At 42.3% G+C, this 17921-nt stretch overlaps 1 protein-coding gene across 5 annotated transcripts; it reads left to right on the forward strand.

Annotated features, from left to right (window-relative positions):
• Positions 1–797: 797 nt before the first annotated feature.
• LOC143819314 (alcohol dehydrogenase 1A-like) lies at positions 798–17537 on the forward strand. Of its 5 annotated transcripts, none has more exons than XM_077300799.1 (12): positions 798–1697; positions 3350–3398; positions 5354–5411; positions 5923–5959; positions 6949–7050; positions 8439–8577; positions 10105–10192; positions 11633–11852; positions 13083–13346; positions 14499–14634; positions 15726–15864; positions 17201–17537. In XM_077300799.1, exons 1-12 carry the CDS (start codon positions 1680–1682, stop codon positions 17223–17225), a joined length of 1275 nt encoding a protein of 424 aa, XP_077156914.1. In that variant the 5' UTR covers positions 798–1679; the 3' UTR covers positions 17226–17537. The 5 variants fall into 5 exon arrangements, with proteins under 5 accessions (XP_077156914.1, XP_077156915.1, XP_077156916.1 ...); XM_077300800.1 differs by having other exon boundaries at positions 800–1697; positions 5357–5411; XM_077300801.1 differs by lacking the exon at positions 3350–3398 and having other exon boundaries at positions 804–1697; positions 5357–5411.
• The last annotated feature ends 384 nt before the right edge of the window (positions 17538–17921 follow it).

Consider the following 17921-nt stretch of genomic DNA (forward strand, 5'->3'; position numbering starts at 1 on the left):
TCTGACTTTTTAAAAAGGGGTGATTGCATTACAATGCTGTTTCTAAGATATATAAAAAGCAGTCTTGCACGTTACAATGCAGCAGTGTTGTAATGTAATAAGCTAGGTTTTTTTTTAAATTACATCCAGTATGCTTGGGGAGAAGGGGGCAGGCTATAGAGGGCACATAATGGTAGAATGAAGGGGCACAACAAAATGAAAGGTGCAAGCAGGCACCATTTTGCAAAAAAAAAAATTAAAAGGAAAGGAGTAGAACACTATGGGAGGATGGGAATTTCCGCCTGGGAGAGGGGGAAAGCCCAAATGTGGAAAGCAAAGTGTCAAGACACAGCATCCAATTGAAATCCAAAGCAAGGCTAAAACAAGATATGTCTCAAATGCTGAAATAGTCCAAAGGAGTCCCTTTTGGTAGATAATAGCATGATGAATGATGGGATCTGAATTTCAAAGTGGTTTATAGTGGAATGTGAAGACACCAAAGTACAAGTAATCTAATATGATGGTTAAAAAAAACAAAAAAACATGTAACCAAGGAAGTTCTCTGATAATAGTTCCATAGTACTTGGAAGTGAGTTCAGTAAGTAACAAAAGTGCTGTCCTAACACCCTCAAATCTCCAAAAGAGATCTAATGACAGCAAAGTGAAAATAAAATAAGCTGTGGCAAAGAAGGATAAGCATGAACCAGCCCACAAGTTAAAGTGTGTGACAAATTTTGGGCAGTTCATGTTCGGAAAGTAAAGTTTGTGGCACATCATGTAGCATGAACTTTTCACAAACTTTCAAATTATTTGTGTAGGTTCATGCTGGGTTGTGAGCAGACACATTTCCAGACAGACTGCCTCCACTTAATCAAAATGTTTATGTAACTTCAAAGTAATAACTTGGAGGGCATTTAGAGGAGCATCTGGAGAAGGTCTCCTGCCATTTTGATGTCACTAGCTTGCACAGGATCTGTGCTATGCACTCCTGAATTTCTGTCAGGTTCACAAGTGCAGATTCTGATCAGGTTCAGGAGTGTATAGAATGGAACCTGCACAAGCTAGGCACATGAAACTCACAGCAAATCTCCCCTGGATGCTTCTCTCCATGCCTTCCAAGTTTGCTGTCTGTAGCTCACACAGGTACATTCCTGAACCTGAGCAAAATGAATCTTCAACTGGCACAGGTTCTGGAGGTTTAGACTCAAAGTCACAGGAGATCTTCTGATGCCTTTCCTCTACCTGCCCTCCAAGTTTGGTGAGGATTGGTTTTATGGTGTCCAAGTTATCTCCCTCCAAAAGGTGCCCCTAGGAAAGTGCTTTCTAAAGAAATGGCACCTTCATAGAGAAAGTTCTCCAGTCTCCTGACTTTTTCTGTAACTGTCCCAGCTTTTTTGCAGAGAGAACAACCAGAACTCTAGTTAATATTCCAAACATGTATCAGAATGCATTTAAATGGAGTGTAGAACTCAGATTCACTATTCACTATAGAAAGCATTAGCTATTATTAATCTAAGTTCTCTGTAGATTGAAAAAAAAAGTTTAAACAGAGATTAGGTCTTTATAGACAAGCGCAGAAGTTCCTCAGCCCCACCCCTAAACCCGGAAAGAAAAAATATCCATCTATATTGTTTAGGTGAGAGAATTTTCGAAGCAAAACTTAACTGCAACAGAGACAGAATATCAACAAGAGAAACACCATGCTCTCCATAGGCAAAGTAAGTGAACAGTTTCATGATGATTCTTCACAAGATTCATAATATGACGTAAATGTTGGGTTACTGTTTCTTGTCAAAGCCAGGACTCTTAACAACATTTTCATTTTTGTTGCTTCTGAATGTCATTGGATCCTAGTGAAATTTGAAGCTCTTTGTTTGTGAAAGGGCACAGTTTACAAGTTCTCTGCAAATGTTGGTCCTTGCCATTAATCTGAAAGGGTTTTGCTGTGAGCCGTCTTTAAATCTTCAAAATAAATGTTTTGTTTGGCACAAATCAGCTGGTAAATTTCATGTTTTGCTCACACACCTTTCCATATTTCTTCAGTTTGCAAACTTTTCTGTCTTTTTTAGGAAGGGGGGTAGGAAGGGGATCTTATTATTGTGCCACCATGTTGTGACATTTTAAAGTCTTTTAATGGGAGTTTTAATGGGGTTTTAAGACACTGTAACCTGCCACGAGCCATCTGGGAGTGGCGGGAAATAAATCGAAATAATAATAATAATAACAACAACAACAATACTTTGGGAGCAATCCCAAACAACTCTGTGCAGAAATATTGCCCTTTTATTCAGCAAGGGAAAGTATTTCTTTTAGAATTGCAGCCTATTGCGGTCATTTATCATAACTATTTGCTTAAGAATCTCAGAGTATGTTCTGCGCATTCCTAAGGAAAGTTACATCCTTCCGTGGATTCAGCATGGTATAAGTCTGTTTTGGATTCCCCTGTGAAAAGCATATTTTCTGTTATATTGACAGTTTTCATGTTTTGCTATTTATTCAGTCACTGAGGCTAAGATGCCCAATTGAAGGAGCAATCTCAGTCTCATTCTCCAACCTCCAAATGTGTTTTGACTCCTTCATGTTCTGCCTTTAAGAGATACTGTCTCTTTGTATAGGGCTGAACCAAGTCCAATGAAGAAATAGTCAAAACCATTGGTGCATTTTGCATCAAGCTTCTTCAGATTCTCAGCAGAATATTATTTACCCTTTCTGTATGTAATAAACTGAATGCAAAAAGATATTATGATGCAAAAAAAAAAAATCAAATATACATTTGTGTGCCATTTGTAACAGTGCCCCAGTTCAGAAACTGCATTATAAGCTGTAGGTTGCTGGTCACACTGAAAAGTTGTTTAATCGGCACAAATTCACACTCAAAGTAAATGCAAAGATCAGTCCTCCCGTTAGCAGGAAATTTATAATTGTTTTTCATTATATTGGTTAGGAGTGCGGACTTCTAATCTGGCGAGCTAGGTTCGATTCTGCGCTCCTCCACATGCAGCCAGCTGGGTGACCCTGGGCTCGCCACAGCACTGATAAAGCTGTTCTGACCGAGCAGTGATATCAGGGCTCTCTCAGCCTCATCAACCCCACAGGGTGTCTGTTGTGGGGAGAGGAAAGGGAAGGCGACCGTAAGCCACTTTGAGCCTCCTTCAGGTAGAGAAAAGCGGCATATACGAACCAACTCTTCTTCTTCTATTACTAATACTCTCAACATTTGTGGAAGAGTATTGTGCATGCATTCAGCATAATTTAGTAGGATCGATATACTGGCGGCATAATATTTTAAATTGTGCCTCTTGTGCATTTCAGTTTTGAATGCAGAATCCCAATCTTTAATCCATCATTCTGCCTTCAATTTATTTTTCAGTTCTGTGTCCCAAGGTATAGTATACAAAAGATTATTGGAAAAATCTCTGGTAAGTATCATATCAATAAATGTTGTGAAGCAATTCCATGGTGGTGTTTTTAATTATTGTTCAGTGGAAGGCAGGTTTTGAACCACTGGATGTTTTATGTATGGTTCTGCTTGGAGTAGGGATGCTTGAACCCCTGCCAGTAAACCTGTTCACCGATAGCAAATTGGGGCCAAATTTTTAGTAATTGCTGTGACTATTCACATTAATGGTTGTTCAAAATGGATTCCTTCCAAACGGTGCAGTATGACACAACTGGCTTCCAGCATAAGTTCAGTGAGATGATAGAACTTGGTTCCTTCAAGATAACTTGCCTCCTGCTCTCCATGATGGAATGTAACTCTCAAGCCAAGGCAATATAAAATTTCTTGGTTAAAATTTCGTTGAAATTTCCTTGCTTGGTTAAAATTTCTCTGCTACTTATCTATACCCTCTGCTTGAACTACTGTTGCCCTAATAATGCTGTTCTTGGTTTTTATCTCTGTGGCACTTTCTAATTGTAGGTTGTAATTGTTAGGTTTGCTTTCATTATTTAAGGCTCTCCTATTATTCGGGGCTCGTGGTATTTGAGAAAGCTGCTGGCTAGAAATATGTTATATCACCATTTATTCCTAGCTTTTAGGGGTGCACCTTATCATAGGGTGCTGCAAGTGAGCTTTAGCCTGTCTTCGGCTTCATGCTATATTCACACCTCTACCAGAAAATCCCTGACTGCTTCTTATTCTGTCTGATACCAATGAGAATATGAGCCTCTTGACAACCATCCCAGAGCTAAGAAACAACACAGTGGAATGGGTGTGCCATCTTTTCTTCTTAACCTTTGCACAGTATTTCCTTTCAGCCTGGCTCTCTTGTCCGCCCAAAAGACCTGTTTTGTCACTTCTGATAGGAAGGTAAATACATTGAGCCTGGCACAGAAATAAAATTCTTGGGAGTGTCTGTATAAAACCTGTAACATGAGCTAACAAGAGAGGTTTTTAAATGACCATGAAAGATCCCACAGTCTTTAATACAGGATAGCCAGTTAATTGGTTTATTGGTTCATGATCTAGAGATGATCCCAAGGCTTGTATTATGAAAGAAAAGCTTTGACTACTGATTTTGGACTCATAATTGAGATGCGGTTCTATCATGTTAGTATCATTTTAGACCACTCAGCTTGCGTATATGCCCTGCTTGATTTAATTGGGTTATTTAATTTAATTGGGTTGAGAGCCAGTTTGGTGTAGTGCTCACCCACCTTACAGGGTGTCTGTTGTGGGGAGAGGAAAGGAAAGGCGATTGTAAGCCGCTTTGAGCCTCCTTCGGGTAGGGAAAAGCAGCATTTAAGAACCAACTCTTATTATTATTAATAATAATAATTATTATTAGTAATAACATAAAAAGGTAAAGGTAAAGGTATCCCCTGTGCAAGCACCGAGTCATGTCTGACCCTTGGGGTGACGCCCTCCAGCGTTTTCATGGCAGACTCAATACGGGGTGGTTTGCCAGTGCCTTCCCCAGTCATGACCGTTTACCCCCCAGCAAGCTGGGTACTCATTTTACCGACCTCGGAAGGATGGAAGGCTGAGTCAACCTTGAGCCGGCTGCTGGGATTGAACTCCCAGCCTTATGGGCAAAGCTTTCAGACGGCTGCCTTACCACTCTGCGCCACAAGAGGCTCTAGTAATAACATATATTTAATTAAATAATTAATAATAACATACATTACATGTTTGTAATTGACTGGTTTTCATCTACTTTATTGATTTGTTAGTGAATCATTTTATTGTATCGGTTAGTTTTGTTTTATTCTTAGCAGCCACCTTGAGCAGGTCTGGAGATGCAGCACGCAAATTTCTTACATAAATGCATACAATAGATAGAGTTGCCAATCTCCTTGTATCCCTTATTTCTGGTCTCCAACTTGTTTTCTCATGGCGCAAATCAGTTCTAACTTTATTGTTCTCTTATCTAAACAGCAGCAGAGATAAATCATGCTCTGGTCACTGGTTTAAAGCCATCCCAACCTATGAGGTATGACATCTCAGTCATAGGATTCTCACATAAGTAACAACACGAATTTAATTGTCAAACTATATTATTTAATTTTCAGTGCAGTATAATAGATTCCCAATATTATGAATGGATTGGTAGGGATATGCAGGCAAGGCTGCAGATCTGATCCTTAATAGTCAAGAATATAAACCTTGTGATGATCTCTTGTGATGTATTGTTCACCCTGAGGGTCAGTGGCAGTCTTATATCAGGAGTAGTCAAACTGTGGCCCTCCAGATGCCCATGGACTACAATTCCCATGAGCCCCAATTGTACTCCATGGACATCTGGAGGGCCACAGTTTGCCTACCCCCGATCTTATATGATGTGCCTTTACGGTAGTCCATTTTCCCACATAGATGTCAAGGCAACTGTGTATTTTTGAAAGAAGGCTTGAAGTGGAGGCTATTCCCGTATAAACAATTTCCACGTCAATAAGCTTATGACAAAGCTGTCACCATGTACCACTCATGGCCAATTTTTATTATAGGTCTTTGGCTGTATCTACAAGCCATTTTGGAAAGGAGGTAAGGCTCTCGTTACTTGGACTAAATTGTGCAACTATTTCAGCTCTCAGCTTATCTCTGAGTGTTTAAACTTAATAATAATAATAATATAGTAATAATAATATTAACATTTTATTGATAACCTTCCCTTCCCCAGAGGCTCAGGGCAGGTAACAACAATCAAACCACGATGTAGCAATGATGTAACATAATAATCCTAAAGAATCCTTAATGTTAAAATCCTAATTTGACATGTATGCCAGATTAAAATCATTTTGTCCCAGAAACCACCTCCTTCTCTTTAGTGAAGCTCATCCCATTTCCCTTTTGCTTGTGGAAAACCTGAAAGTCAAGTCCAGCAGTGGAATTGGCTGCATAAACTGGTGGTGAACTCCCCCTCAATGACAGTCTTCAAGCAGTGGCTGGACAGATACTTTTCCCGGGTGACCTACATGGCCCCTTCCAACTCTATGATTCTTTGAAATGCTGGGGGTTCTCAATGCTTACTGCTTTCATTTGGGTCCTGTCTGGGAACAAGGACTTTTGACTGAACAAAAAAATTCTGTGCATAATGGATTTGGGGTTAGATCCAGACACCTTTTTGACTCAGTTTTCCCCTTTTCTCCTCCTTACCATAGCCCCCAGCCGTATTGTATTTATTCATGCAGATCCCATTATCCCAGACAGTTTTGGGTGAAAAAACGAAACATTTCTCCCTTGAAATGGATTGAGTCTGGCATGTTGCCATGTTAAGGATTTGGACATAGAGAAGTACAGATGACTAATGCCGTGGAAGCTAGGAATATGAAAGATGTTTTCATCCTCTGTTTAGACAGGCCTGAAGGAAGGGGGGAGGGGAGATTTCCAGCAGGTAGCAAGAAGCCTATCTGGGCACATAGTACAGAAGTGTGTTTACTGATCTAAGGGACGGCTGCTAAGTGGGATTAGAATTATCTAATGTAGAAGATGTCTATGCCTGTAACACTCATACGAAAGTGAATTCTTTACAGGTCATTAAATGCAAAGCAGCTGTTGCTTGGGAGCTTAACAAACCACTTGTCATGGAGCAAATTGAAGTAGCTCCCCCGAAAGCTCATGAAGTTCGCATCAAGGTAAATGATCTGCACAAATGTTGGATCTTTTGCTGCAACCATTGGATGGAGCTCTCCTCCACGTGTATACAGCTTTTTAAAAGTTTTAAAAGTTTTTAAAAGTTCGTTAATTTGTTAATGTTTACTTCCAGCAATGTTTGAGAATCTTCAAGCATTTCATTAAAAACCCGCACTTCAGTTGTTAGATTTGGCTAGCTATGTGCCTTGTCTCTTTGCATCCTGAGGTCCTTTTTTACAATCCCTCTCCTGTCAGGGATATAGGACTCAGAAGTCTCCATTCCAAGTTGTGTCTGGTGGAAAGAGCTTTGACTCACAAAAGCTTCTACCCCAAACATCTTCTTGGTCTCTAATGTGATCCTGGACTTGGATCTAGCTGCTAGGTCTGGCCGCATATTAAAGGTTTGGTGTTGTACATATTGTAAAATGATTGAGACTAACAGCAAGGAATTTTGTATTAGCTTTCCCAAACTGCGCAGTAGGTGTTTCGTGTCATGGAAGGCATCAGGGTCTTCTTCGGTAAGTTACAAAAATTCTAATGAGCAATTCCAGGAGTCCTCTCGAGGTAACAGAGTTGATTAGGAAAGGTTCACATGAAATTAATGGAACATGCATCTGGGTATTCCCAGATTTCTCCCCTCCACTACATGCCATGATTAAATCTGTTACTTCCACTTTATTATTATTAATCATCATTATCATTATTTATATTTCTATACCACCCTCTCAGAGATTGGCTCAGGGCTATGGACATCATACAATTAATGACAAAACGATCAAAACAATAGCATAATAACATTTAAAACATTTTAACAGCATCTATAGGCAGTAGCTATAGCACAAATTGTTATGTCATCTTAACTAGCAAGCTACCATTTCTGCTTCTACCTCTAACTAGGTTAACAAACCAGTGACTGAGATTTGTGTTTGTAGTCACATCAGGAAAATCTCTGGAATAATGTTATGCCGGTCCTGGGGTGGGGGCTAGGAGTGGCTTAGAACAGGGGTAGTCAACCTGTGATCCTCCAGATGTTCATGGACTACAATTCCCATGAGCCCCTGCCAGCATTTGTTCCTATAGTATCAAACTAAGATTTGACAATGTGGGTGAACCATACTGTAGTCAACCTGTGGTCCTCCAGATGTTCGTGGACTACAATTCCCATGAGTATTTGCTGGTAGGGGCTCATGGGAATTGTAGTCCATGAACATCTGGAGGACCACAGGTTGACTACCCCTGCTGTAAGTGTAAGGCATGTTTGTAACACACCCATTTATAGACATGTGAGGTTTATAAGGCCTGTACTCAACTCATGTAATGTGACATGCAACAGACTCCACTGAAAATATTTCACCTTCCATCTTGAAGCATTACTTTTGTTTCTGTCCAGGTTTTGGCTTCAGGGATCTGTCGCTCAGATGATCATGTGATCACCGGTGCATTCACTATGCCTTTCCCAATCGTTTTGGGCCATGAAGCAGCCGGAATTGTGGAGAGCGTTGGAGAGGGAGTAATCTGTGTGAAACCAGGTATGAGGAAAGAGGATCATGAGAGCATCAGATCATACTACAACCCTTGCAAGTCCTGCAAAGGTTGCTTCACACAAGCTCACTGGCCTATAGTCATGGAAAATTGATGCGTACAGCATACTGCATGCATGACAATGTATTTCATATCCCCAGTATATGCTAAATCAAAGTTTTGTTTGTTTGTTTTAAGTCTGGTTCTCTGATATCTCACTTACTCCCTCCCCTCCAGTGCAGGAATATTTTGATTACATGGGAGGAGTATAGCAAGCTTTGCTTTCCCTCTGGTGTTATGTATGTACTCCCCAAAAAAGTACATGTTAATCATTTGGGAATTTGGCTTGACATGAAGAAACTAAATCAGACATTTGGAAAGTTTCAGAATATGTGAAATTTTATTTTAAATTCAGTTGCCAAAATTCAGATTCTTAACAGTTTTTGTACTCTGCTTTTTACTGCCCAAAGGAGTTTCAAAGCGGCTTAAAATCACCTAGACTTCGTCTCCCCACAACAGACACCTTGTGAGGTAGGTGGCGCTGAAAGAACTCTGAGACCACTGTGACTGGCTAAAAGTCACCCACCTGGTTACATGTGGAGGTGGAGTAGGAAATCAAATCTGGTTCTCCAGGTTAGAGGCTGCCGCTCTTAACCACACTGGCTTTCAAGAAGGCTTTCCTATCCTAAAGTTCTCCATCTGGCTCCTTTTTGAGGCCTGTCTAAATGGTTCCAGTTGCTGGACCCACAAATTCCATCTCCAGATGTGTGCCCTGCAGATCACTGCATTTAGTAGTACTTAACATTCTGGCTAGACCAAAATCAAATAATAATAATTATGACGATCATGATGGTGATGATGCAATCCCATTGACAATTACCTGGAACTCAGAAGGACTTACCTGTACATGAACAGACACAGGACTGAATTGCATTGCTTTTGATTATTGTTCACAGTTTGCCAGGTAGTGAGGGCAAAAACAGATGCAGACAAAGCTCATGAAGTTTTGTTCTGAACAGAAGGAAGAGCTAGAGGAGGATAGAAAGTTGAGTGTTTCTTCTTCCAGATGCAGCCTGTGTTGCTGGCAAGGGGAGGCGGACAAACCACAGTGATGGGTTGGATCCAACTGATTTTTCCACTTTAATCATCCAAAAAAATGTGTTCTGGGAATCATTGGATCTATATGGACAAAAGCCATGTGAGCCAGGGGCTGCTGTAAGCAATGGGAGCAAGAGTGAGCAAAAAGCCTGTCTGGATCCAACAGTCTGTGTTTTGGCCAATAATTGCCTAGATATGATCAGCTGCATCCTGCTAAGTCTCCAGAGCCGAAATGAATGTAATATTATTTAGTTGGGGGTTTGGTTAGTGTGTGTGTGCGTGCATGCATGCGCATGCATGTGTGTTGTTGTTGTTAGGTGTGAAGTCGTGTCTGACCCATCGCGACCCCATGGACAATGATCCTCCAGGCCTGTACATGCATGTGTACACCTGTGCAATTGCATAAGGTATAACAGTTCATTTGTTTGTGTTCTTAGGAGACACGGTGATCCCACTCTTTGTCCCACAATGTGGAAAGTGTCGTGCTTGCCAGAGTACCAGAGGCAATCTTTGTTCTGAAAACGAGTGAGCTTCGTTGTTGTCATATTAACAATCCAAATATTTTAGTATCTTTTCATGACATGTTAAATGAAATGGAAGGAGGCTGGAATTACAGTTAAACTGCTATTTAGGGTAGCCATGCCAGTGCCCAAGGTCCCAGAAAGCTGTTAGGGGGTGGAGCCTGAGGATGGAGTCTGTGAAGATTCAAGGGGGTAGCAGGTTACAGTGGATGAGCAATAGGGTTATGAGTGTCTGCATAGGGCAGGGGGTGGGACTAGATGACCCAGGAGGTCCCTTCCAACTCTGATTCTTTGATTGTATTATTCTAGGGAGAAGTGGCATCTCCCCACACACCATTTAGGAATTCCTCTAATCTCTATAATAATGATGATAGAGCTTGGGTCAATTCCTGGGGTTCTGTCTGTGGGGCTGATCATCCAGAAGTGATGTCACAACATCACCAATGATGTTTCTCCCAATTTGTTTCCTACTACTCACAAGATTGAGGATGTGCCATGAAGGGCAGAGTATTCCTACCATAGGCAGGCAGCTATTTCTGTATTTGCTGCCACTCTCCATGTTTGCCCACACGCCAGCTGAGATCTAATCAACAATTCCTCTTAACAATTCCTTCTTGGCTCTTAACAATTCCTTCTTGGCTCCAAGTTAACACTGCAGGGGCAAGAAATAGTCCGTTTTCAATGGCAATGCCTGATATTTGGAATTTATTCCTTGCCTCAAGGAGAAAAGCAGCTTCTGGGCTTAGTTTGTTGAAAGATTATAATACATTGGAATAATACTACAGTAGACATTTTAAACTGTGTTGTATTGTGTGGTAGATTATCCAGTTCTGTTGTTCATAAACCAACATAAGAAGAGCTCTCCCTGGATCAGACCAATGTTCCAGCTAAACTCTGTCACCCAGGAGCCAACCAGTTGCCCAAGAGGACTAACAGACAGGCACGATGGCCCAGGCCTTCCCCTCATGTTGTCCCCTGTCACTCTTAGACATGATTGTTGTATAAGAATTTATTTCTTGTCGAAGTGGAGAAAAGATCTTTTCCCCCTTACATACTAGACGGTAGACACACGATGACTTGTCTTTGAGTTTCAAGTCAGGCAGGCTATTATGTAACTAAATAATATCAGAATGGATGTTACTGCACTTAATTATTTCTTGCTGCTATATTTCTGATCTGTGTTGAAGCACAGATCTCTTGTACACATTATCGTAATTTTGTTCTATCCTTCTTTCCCCGAGGCACTCAGGGAAGGACAAAAGGAAGCAATGCTATTTTATTCTCATCCCAAGGCCATGAGATTGGTTAGGCAGAAAGATAGCAATTCTCCAGAGTTTCACTATTGGGTAGAGCTTTGAATCCCATCTATCTAATGTAAATCCAGAACTTTAGCTCCTTTACCGCTACCTAATTCTGTCTACCTCTGGATACCTGTTGTCAACAGTATTATTACGGCCCATGGATTGATGTCTGACGGCACCAGCAGGTTTACCTGCAACGGGAAGAGCCTTCACCATTTCCTTAGCACCAGCACCTTCACGGAATACACCGTGGTGCATGAGACTTCAGTGGTCAAAATTGATGCTGATGCCCCTGTGGAAAAAGTGTGTCTGATTGGCTGTGGGTTTTCCACTGGTTATGGAGCAGCTATTCAAACAGCCAAGGTGAGTCCCAGAACGTGAGCTTTAAGAATTCCCCTGTTGCTTAAGTCCAGTTATAATCACTTGTATCTGAATGAGAGAGAGAGATAAAATGTACATTTGTTTAAAGCAGGTTTTCTCAACCTTTTGACCGTGGAGGGACTGCTGAAACATTTTTCAGACTTCAAGGTACCAGGAAATGATGTCAGCTGGCCACACCTCCTTACCACGCCCCTGGAAATGAGAGGAGCCTTGACCAGCAAAGGTTTAAATGCCCAGGGCCCTCCTCTTCCCACTCCCTCCAAACCTATCATTGGACACTATGGGGCAATTTTTGCTGTAGCAGAGGGAGTGGTGATGAAGATCTATTCCAGGGGTAGTCAAACTGCGGCCCTCCAGATGTCCATGGACTCCAATTCCCAGGAGCCCCTGCCAGCAAATGCTGGCAGGGGCTCCTGGGAATTGTAGTCCATGGACATCTGGAGGGCCGCAGTTTGACTACCCCTGATCTATTCAGCTGGTAGAAGTTTCGGGAGTCTAAAACTAGCCAAGCAGTAGATAGAGCTCTGTAGAGTGGAGAGGCAGAGAGACCATTCATGCAGGAGAGATAACTGGATGGATTCCAAACAAGCTACAAAACTGAGTCCAAACCTTTTTGCCAAGAGGGGGAAAGGTATTTATTTATCATATATGGCAAGGGTGTAGTGTAGTCAGGAGATCAGAGGCTTGCCTGGCAGCCAGGCAAGGGACATTTGAGGTGATTTGTTTTTGCTTCATGACTCCGAGTGTTCCTTGGAGGAACTAGCACCTAGTTCCTTGGATGGCTCCCATCTAAATAGCATCCAGGGTCAGCCCTGCTTAGCTTCCTAGGATCAGGCTTGCCTGGGCTATCCAAGTCAGGGGAAGGGTGTTGACATGAGGATGAGAAATGGATGAAAAAACAGATGGGCTAATTTGAAAAACATGGTGGAGGGGAGTTTTCCTTATTTGCAATGTAGCATTGGAAATATTATTTGGGGGAGATTGAGATGTTTACATGATTCAGACAAAGCAAAGAGCTCCCCGCCCAACCCTTATGATAAGGGAGAAATAGCCAGGATTGACCTATTAGCTTGTTACAGATGTTATCCAACATTTTTAGGCCCATGTCGAGATGTACATGTGTACAAGTAGGAATCGAATTGGAGATCCCCATGAGGCAGGGTCATCAGATGACAGACCAACCCTCTCTCTGTTATTTTTGCTGTTTTCTAGGTGGAACGTGGTTCTTCCTGTGCTGTCTTTGGCTTGGGAGGAGTTGGCCTCTCAGTAATTATGGGCTGCAAGGCTGCGGGAGCTAACAAGATATTTGGAATCGACATCAACAAAAGTAAATTTGCCAAAGCTAAAGAACTGGGAGCCACAGATTGTATCGATCCTCTGGATTTCAAGAAACCCATCCATGAAGTGCTGTTTGAGAAGACTGGTGGTGAAGGTGTAGACTATTCGTTTGAAGTGGTTGGACGCACAGATACCATGGTACCTGACTTCAGAAACTGCTACTAATTAGTGGACAAAAGATAAGCCAGAATTAAAACAGCCAAGCTGCCTGATGCTCCTATTATGAATTAATATACCATAACCCAATTAGGTATTGAATGTCTTCTCTCAGATGCTGGTCATTGTGATCTCTACTTACTTTAATCAAGAGCACCTTTACTCCATATGCTCCAGCCCCATATTTGTGTGTGTGTGTGAGTGTATGTATAAAGTGCCATCAAGTTCCAGCCAATTTGTGGTGACCTCAATGGGTTTTCAAGGCAGGAGACAAATAGAAGTGTTTTGCCCTTGGTTGCCCCTGCATAACAACTCTAGACTTCCTTGGTGGTCTCCCATCTTAGTACTAACCAAGGCTGACCTTGCTTTGGTTCTGATGAGATCAGGCTACCCTGGAACATCCAGGTCAGGTCTCCATCCCTATATGACAAGGCCGAATGTTTGATAACACCCTTCTAGAGAGGAAAAAGTTGTTCTGTGGACAGCATGAGCCTAGTGGGAGAGCAACAGCAGCAGCAATGGATTTTTGTATCTGTGTTTGGCATCTCCTCCAACAACCACTGCTGAGCATTCTGAAATACCAGAAGCTCTAGCTGTTCTGTCCAGCCAGGCAGCTTTTGGCTTGAGTTCTGAGAAACAGGAGATATTCTCCTCTGTCGCTTTAAGAGATAGGATGCTGGGAGTTGTAGTAAGCTAGCCCATTCTTGTGTTCCTCAGATATGATTGGCAGGAAAACACCCCTTCCTCTTTCTTTCCAAACTCCATTGTTAGTCTTCAGCTATCCAACAGCAGATGGATTCTTCACTCTTTTTGAACAATGTGAACTTGTAAAGAATCACTTTTCCCTTAGAAGAACTCTGCTACTGAGATTCCTAAATAAAGTGATCTAAAAACATATGTGTTGAGTTGAACACTTCTGTCAGCACTTGAGCTGTAGGACAGAATACTAGCGTTGCGTGCCTGGCAAAGAATCATACAGAAGATACAGTGGCGAAAGCTTTAGCGTCCAGATGTTTTAGAATGTTTAAATTGTTTTCCAGTTCCACTCTGTAGGTTTCTTAGGGCACTTCTTTGAAATCTGAAAATGGTATATACATGTTGCGAATAAAGGTCTACCCTTGTGTCTTATCTTAGACTGCTGCCTTGGCTTCCTGCCACATGAACCTGGGGACCAGTGTGCTTGTGGGGGTACCCCCACCAGGATCTCCTGTCTCCTATGACCCGTATCTCCTTTTCACGGGCCGAACCTGGAAGGGATCTGTGTTTGGAGGTACGGCTGCAGACCTAATGAAAAGCATCTTCTTAACTCCTGAAAAAGGAAAGTGCAACTGGATATCACGCCAATTTGTCAAGACTATATCACTGGCTGGCTGCAAACCGGTCTGCACACATTGAATAATGCACTTTCAATGTGCTTTGGCAGTTGGATTTTCTTGTGCAGAATAGGAAAAATCTACTTCTAAAGTGCATTGAAAGTGCATTATCTATTGTGTGCAGAATAGGCCCAGGTTTGCAATGTGGAAGCCAGCCTTGGGAATGTATGCTGCCCTCTCTCTGATGCCAATTTAACGTTGTTTATTCCATTGTCAATCCTGTTGAATTCAGATCGATTTGAACTCGGGTCTTCTTCTCCTCCCCCCCTCCCCATTGAAACAGGAAAGTCTTCTGCACGTGGTTAGGGTAGTTCAGAAGGGGGGGGGAGCCAAGGCTATTTCTTTCTTTTTTTGAAGGGGGGGAGAGGAGCCAAGCAGGGAGCCTCTTTCTTTTCTTGGAGGGGGGGGAGAGGATCGAAGAAGGCAGAGGAGGGAGAAAAAATCCAAGACCAACAAAAGTTGTGAGAAATTAGGGGCTTCTCGTTTAAGGCAAGCTTGTCACATGGCCACCTTTGGCCAATCGGAGCAACTCTACCACGGAGGTAATCCAAATCTTGAAATATTGAGCATTAAAAGTACTCTAAGATATCGCACAATAAAGGTAGGGTCACTCTGGATCAATCCTTCTTGCTGCAGAAGGAAAATTTAAATCGCCCCAAATCAAAACGGAAATTGCATTCTGTGTAGACAGCAGGGACTGAATCGACCTGGGATTGGAATAAAAGCTCCGTGCAGTTTACACCCTAGGCTAGGAAACCCCTGGACATTTAGGGGTGGAGGTTGAGGAGGACAGGGACCTAGGTGGGGCACAAGGCTATAGAATCTACCTTCCAGAGCATCCATTTTCTCCGGGAAAACTGGTCTCTGTAGTCTGGACATGAACTAAAATTCCAGGGGATCCCCAGGTCCCACCTGGAGGCTGGCATCCCCACCATTATTTCACATCACCTCCTATCTGACCGCTGTTTCCTTGTTTGCTGATTTTCAGGCTGGAAGAGTAAAGAAGCTGTCCCTAAGCTGGTTTCCGATTTCATGGGGAAGAAGTTTGTTTTGGATCCATTAATATCTCACACTTTACCTTTCGATAAAATCAATGAAGGTTTAGAACTGCTCCGGTCAGGCAAAAGGTGATGCTTGCTTTTCATGTTGTTGTCGTTAACCTTGCTTGTAAATAACTTCTGATTTCCCCATGTGAGCAAAATTTACCAAGGATCTCAGCAAGAATTCTACGTTATGTTTCTTGATCTCCTTAGTATATCCTTGGTCCAATGTGTCCCACCCATTCTCTCATTCAGGGGCACGAGCCCTCCAATTTTAACCTTCTGAAGCCATGCCTGCTGCACCTCTCCTCTCATATTTCTGACTGAAGAGTTGGAACACAGGTGCATAAAAACAGACAGACAGAAGGCAAACTCCTCTGAAGCGGGTGGGTCACTGCGATTGTTCCAATACACGAGTCCAAGTTAACATCCCTGGTGATAAGGACAAGGAACAACAATAACAAAGTGTTGGAATGTTTTAATTCCAAGTGACTCTCTTGTCTACCTCTGTGTTAATGCCAGTGGTAGCTGGCAAGGGCTTATGGGAATTGTAGTCTATGGAAATCTGAAGAGCCACAGTTTGGCCATCTTTGCTCTACAGTTCATATTGCTAATCGCTTGTGGGGCCCTCACTTGTGCCAATGCTCTCTTGCGTCCTTCACAGTCTGAAGTTGACCCTGGTGTACCACTGCGTTCTCATTCTCCTTGATTGTGTGTTCCTCTTTCCATATGAGTTTTGCTCCCTCTAGTGGCTGATTCAATATTACGTCCGGCATATCGCCCTGCATTTTTAAACTTCAAGGGGTTTGTGCCAGACATAAGGTGATGTAATATAGAATCGACCACTAGTGGGAGCGATATATATTTGGAACAGGAAAAAAAACCTGCAGCAACAGAAGCATACAAGCCAGTTTGGATTACTCCATTCGGCCAGCTCTCTTTTGTATGCAGGAAAATGAGACTGCAGCAAAGCCCTCACATCCCCATCTTTCATATGCACAGAGGCCATGAAAAAGAAAAATTGTGGATCTATAATTCATGTTTTTTGAGCCACCCTCTGTGCTCCAAATTTCGTCTTCTTCTTTCATCATATTTTTGGAAGCGCTGCATGTGCAGCCTGAAGGAACTGAGCAGAAATGTCTCCATCCTCTCCCCTCAAGATGTGCCTCTCTCAAGATGAATGTCATTTCCTAGGTTAGAGTTCTAAGATGTCTCTTTCAGTATAGAACCCATATGATATTGCACGGGTGACCATTCAATGAATGATAATTAAAGGTACACAATCTGGCTTTGTGGCATATGTTCCTGTAACTTTTCCCAGGAACAAGTTGCATCTTGTGGTGGATAGCTAATGCTAGCAGCTTTGCTTGATTGTCTAGAGTGTAGCTTACCAATCTCTTATATTCATCATTTCATATTTCAGCATCCGCACTGTGCTGACATTTTAAGATCGGAAGTAAGAGGAAGAACATCAGAACAACTATCAGGAGCCGAAGATTTCTTCTGCTTAGCAGCTGTGTCGCGGGTTTCTGTTTTCTCCTGTTCAGCTCTCATGTTTGTCAAATCAAGTGAGGGTCTCTGTAGGTACTTACATTCAAAAGAAACGTTCTGCTTTACAATGTATACATAAGGCAGAGGGGCATTGTTCAACTGATGGCAGGTTATCTCCAGCTGCATTAATGATTTGTGCCAAGACTTTAAAAAACATTTCTTTGCCATTATTTCTGTTTGCTTTAACAAATAAATGAAATCAAGAGAAATCATAGGGCATTTCCGCACAGTGGTCAAAATGACGAGGCGCCTGCGACGCTATTCCTCCACTTTAAAACCCTCCTGCAGTGTCTTCCCCTTCACACAAACAGCAAATGAGAGAGCGATGTGCTACTTCATTCACCACTTCTCAGCCTGTCAATCAATGGGGCCTACCAATCGGTGTTCGTTGCTCTCGCCCCCCCCCTTTTTCAACCTGAGACTTACATGTAGCAATGCATATTCAGTTCTATGAAAATGCATTGCCACAATATTTAAAGTGCCCCCCCAAAACAAAACATGGCCAGCAAGCAGAGGGCACAGCAAGGGAAGAAAATCCCTCCCTCCGTCATTTAAAACAGCAAAAAGGCTCCCAGAAAGCTCCCAGCTCACCC

The sequence above is a fragment of the Paroedura picta genome, chromosome 10 (assembly GCF_049243985.1).
Source record: "Paroedura picta isolate Pp20150507F chromosome 10, Ppicta_v3.0, whole genome shotgun sequence".
In the NCBI taxonomy this organism is placed as follows: domain Eukaryota; kingdom Metazoa; phylum Chordata; class Lepidosauria; order Squamata; family Gekkonidae; genus Paroedura; species Paroedura picta.

Excerpts from the sequence above, each read along its gene's own strand:
- LOC143819314 (XM_077300799.1), top strand. Across the intron at positions 7,051-8,438 it reads CTCATGAAGTTCGCATCAAG|GTTTTGGCTTCAGGGATCTG; the intron begins GTAAATGATCTG and ends GTTTCTGTCCAG. Across the intron at positions 14,635-15,725 it reads GAAGGGATCTGTGTTTGGAG|GCTGGAAGAGTAAAGAAGCT; the intron begins GTACGGCTGCAG and ends GCTGATTTTCAG.